This window comes from Atractosteus spatula, unplaced genomic scaffold (assembly GCF_055471065.1).
Source record: "Atractosteus spatula isolate fAtrSpa1 unplaced genomic scaffold, fAtrSpa1.hap1 Scaffold_61, whole genome shotgun sequence".
NCBI lineage: Eukaryota > Metazoa > Chordata > Actinopteri > Semionotiformes > Lepisosteidae > Atractosteus > Atractosteus spatula.
The window spans coordinates 124,505-127,525 of NW_028296892.1; the positions used below are offsets into that span (position 1 = coordinate 124,505).

At 53.6% G+C, this 3,021-nt stretch overlaps 1 protein-coding gene across 1 annotated transcript; it reads right to left on the reverse strand.

The window, feature by feature from the left end:
- Nucleotides 1-255: 255 nt before the first annotated feature.
- On the reverse strand, nucleotides 256-2,177 carry LOC148806019 (zona pellucida sperm-binding protein 3-like). Its single transcript, XM_088909689.1, has 8 exons — nucleotides 1,621-2,177; nucleotide 1,567; nucleotides 1,403-1,518; nucleotides 1,221-1,327; nucleotides 969-1,143; nucleotides 774-891; nucleotides 475-575; nucleotides 256-397 (listed from the first exon to the last, which is right to left on the reverse strand). The coding sequence occupies exons 1-8, from the start codon at nucleotides 2,175-2,177 to the stop codon at nucleotides 256-258; spliced, it is 1,317 nt and encodes a 438-aa protein (XP_088765815.1).
- Nucleotides 2,178-3,021: the final 844 nt, after the last annotated feature.

Here is a 3,021-nt window from a genome sequence, read left to right on the forward strand (position 1 = left end):
GCCAACATCTCCAAAGCCCTCTGCTCCCTCCACATCCTCACTGGAGCTCTGAGGGTCTCCCTCCTCATCCTCAGTCCAGTCAGCTCCCACATCCAGAGGACCCTCTACTGGTGCCACAGCCACCCGACTGCTGGTCACCAGGCTCCTGGTACCTGTGGACAAGCAGCACCCAGGAGTGAGGGATCCGCTATACCCAGAGTCCCACAGTGATGCTACTCATCTTAATAGTCCCTTTGTCCAGCATGGGATCATTCCTCAGTTGTCCAAGCATGGTTGTCTCTTGGGCAGAGATGCATCCACAAGGGATAGAGAACCAGACCCACCTTCATTCTGACTGCCAGCACACTTGGACTCACAGCAGGCACAGACCTCATGGTCACCATACAGCTCCTCCCACCTGGAGGAGAGGAGGACAGGTGAGGCCTCCACCTGGCATGTCCCAGAGCACCCTCAGCAGGCTCCTTGCAGAAGTACCTCTTAGCCTCCCTGTTGTAGGTACAGGACTTGGTCCCTGGTGTTGCTTTAGCAGGAGCCACAGCCATGACACAGTGCATGTACAGCTCAGTCACTTCATGCTGCAAGAGGGAAGGTCACAGCATTAAGGGATCAAGGCCAATCGAGGGACAGAGAAGGACCTTCTGCCATCAGTGAAGGCAAGCTGGCAGCTCTTGGCACTACAGCTGCCACAGTCTGGTTCACATCTAGATCATGGATGGAAAAGCAGACAATGGATCAGTAGAGCAAGAAGGCTGAGCAGCCTTTGAAAGCAGTACCTTCCTGGACAGCTTCTTCTGGAAGAGGAAGGCATCAATTGTGAAGCGGAGCATATCCTTCTGCTTGGAGGGGACAAACCTGGACAGGCAGCCATCTGCCTTGCTGTCCACCATGCACCTGGGGACAAGGACAAGGATGAACCCCTGCAGGCTCTCAGGGCTCCTGCCCACCTCTCCTCCCAGAAGGGGCCATACCCCAAGTTGTCGATCACAGGGAAACGGGGCTGGGAGTGCTGGTCTGGTTTCTCCGTTACGTAACACGAGTGGATGTACAGCCTCTGCTCCACTGTGGCAAAGTAGGCAGTGGCCTGGAAGTACATGGGCTGACCCAGGAAGTACTCATCCTTAGGAGAGAGCCGGATCCAGCGGGCTGGAGAGAGAGGCAGCATTACACCTGCACACAGCACCCCCTGCAGGCAGGAGGAGCCACTCACTCAAGGAGCTTACAGTTGGTGGTGAGCAGGACAAAGCTGTGCTTGTTCTTCAGGTCCTTGAAGAAGGTCCTTCTCCTGACCCACGTGGGGACATAACCAACCTTGTAGGAGTAGTGGAACCTGCAGGACAGAGGGGATGAGGGGCTTCTGGACACTGTCCCAGCGGCTTCTCAGCAGCAGCAGAGCCCTGCCTACCTGTTGTAGGAGCACTGGACCGGCACAGAGAAGGGAATGAAGCGATGCACAGGCGCACTGGAGGAGGGCGGTGCATAGCGGAGAGTGTTGGAGTACACCAGGCGGCCCTGGACAACCTGCAGGGTTACAGAGGAAGGGATATTCCCAGGAAAGGCAACCCTGACACTAGCCCTACAGCTCACATCGATACACTGCCTGTAGATGAAGCCCCGCTTAACGATCGCTCGGTGCCACACTCGTGAAGCCCGTAGATGAAGTAGAAGTAACGGCGTGTGGTTCGGCTGACGCTGCAGTTGCCCAAGGTCACCTCCGATGGCCGACAGCTGAAGCCGAACAGGAGCCGACTGACCCTCACGTACATCCTCCTGGAGTCGCACCACACGGCCACTCCTCGGGTGCCCCCGATGGCCGGGCGAGCCGGCTGCCGCCCTCGCTGGGGAGGAAACAGGACGCTCTTGATGTAGGCGGGTAAGGGCCGGCTGCCGGCTTCGGGCTTCATCTTCTCCTTGTCGAAGTAGGGCGAGTACGCGTCTCTGGACACGGGAAGACGGCGGAAGTCGGGAGCCAAGGACTGCGAGTCGTTCTCGCTTGCAGACAGGTCTTCGGAGGGCGCATCTGCCAGGTTCAAGTCCTCCGACTGGGCTGCGTCTTCGAGAGCCGGGAAGTCGGCCTGGAGCGCTAATGCCCGAGAGTCCCAGCCAGCCGGCCCAGCAGAGATCAGTGCGGGGAGCCCGGCCGCTGTGCACAGGCACAGTATAAAGAGAAACGAGCGCATCGCCAAATTAACGTCCCGCTAAATTGCTACAGGAGTAAGATAAGTAAACCACCAAACTGTGTTGAAGCAAAAGAGCATAAAGTGTGAATGCTGTGACTAGGTTTTTATACTGGCAGGACCTGCTTCCACACACCTGGTCACACTACCGCTCAATCAACACAATCAGTTACACACAGAGACCCGGATTGTTCTCAGCGTCTAATTAGAACCTGCTTCCAGTCTGAGGCGGGACTCCGTGAAGCCGCCTGCACACTTTCCCGTGTGTATCTGACCTCAGCGGAGGAGTTCCACGCAATTTCGACAGAATTAAATCACCCACACGTGTAAAATTTGTTCAGATTAATTTATTGTTCAATTAGTTTCTAATTTCCGAGGACAGTGTGTTAAACTCGCTGTCAGACAGAGTACGGAACATGCGACACGTCCGTCCACACTTTGCTTTATCGAGGGGGCTGTTCTATCAACACGTACCGCAATGAAAATAATTTTACTATTTTTCATGTGTAATTGCATGTCATATTAAAATGTGTAATACAAGCATTTCTTTGCTTCCCAGTAAAGAAATACTGATCAGCTTTTGACATGATCTGATAATAATTTGTCTGATTTTCCAGAGATTGCTTTTGCTTCGCAGCACTGAGAACCAATGGAAGCCCGTTTCCGCCAGGGAGTAAAAAAAAAACGCGCTATGGTATCTCAGAATTGACTTAGAATCTCAGAATTGCGACCTAAAAACTCAGAATTGCGACTTAAAAACTCAGAATTCCGGCTTTATATCTCGTAATTGCGACTTTATCTCTCACATTTGCGTCTTCGAAATAGCCCATATTTCATTGTCTGTCCT

Coding starts and splice junctions, on each gene's coding strand:
- LOC148806019 (XM_088909689.1), bottom strand. CDS start 2,177: ATGCGCTCGTTTCTCTTTATACTGTGCCTGTGCACAGCGGCCGGGCTC. Junction 1,328..1,402: donor GTCCAGTGCTCCTACAACAG/GTAGGCAGGGCT, acceptor TCTGTCCTGCAG/GTTCCACTACTCCTACAAGG. Junction 576..773: donor AGAAGAAGCTGTCCAGGAAG/GTACTGCTTTCA, acceptor TCCCTCTTGCAG/CATGAAGTGACTGAGCTGTA.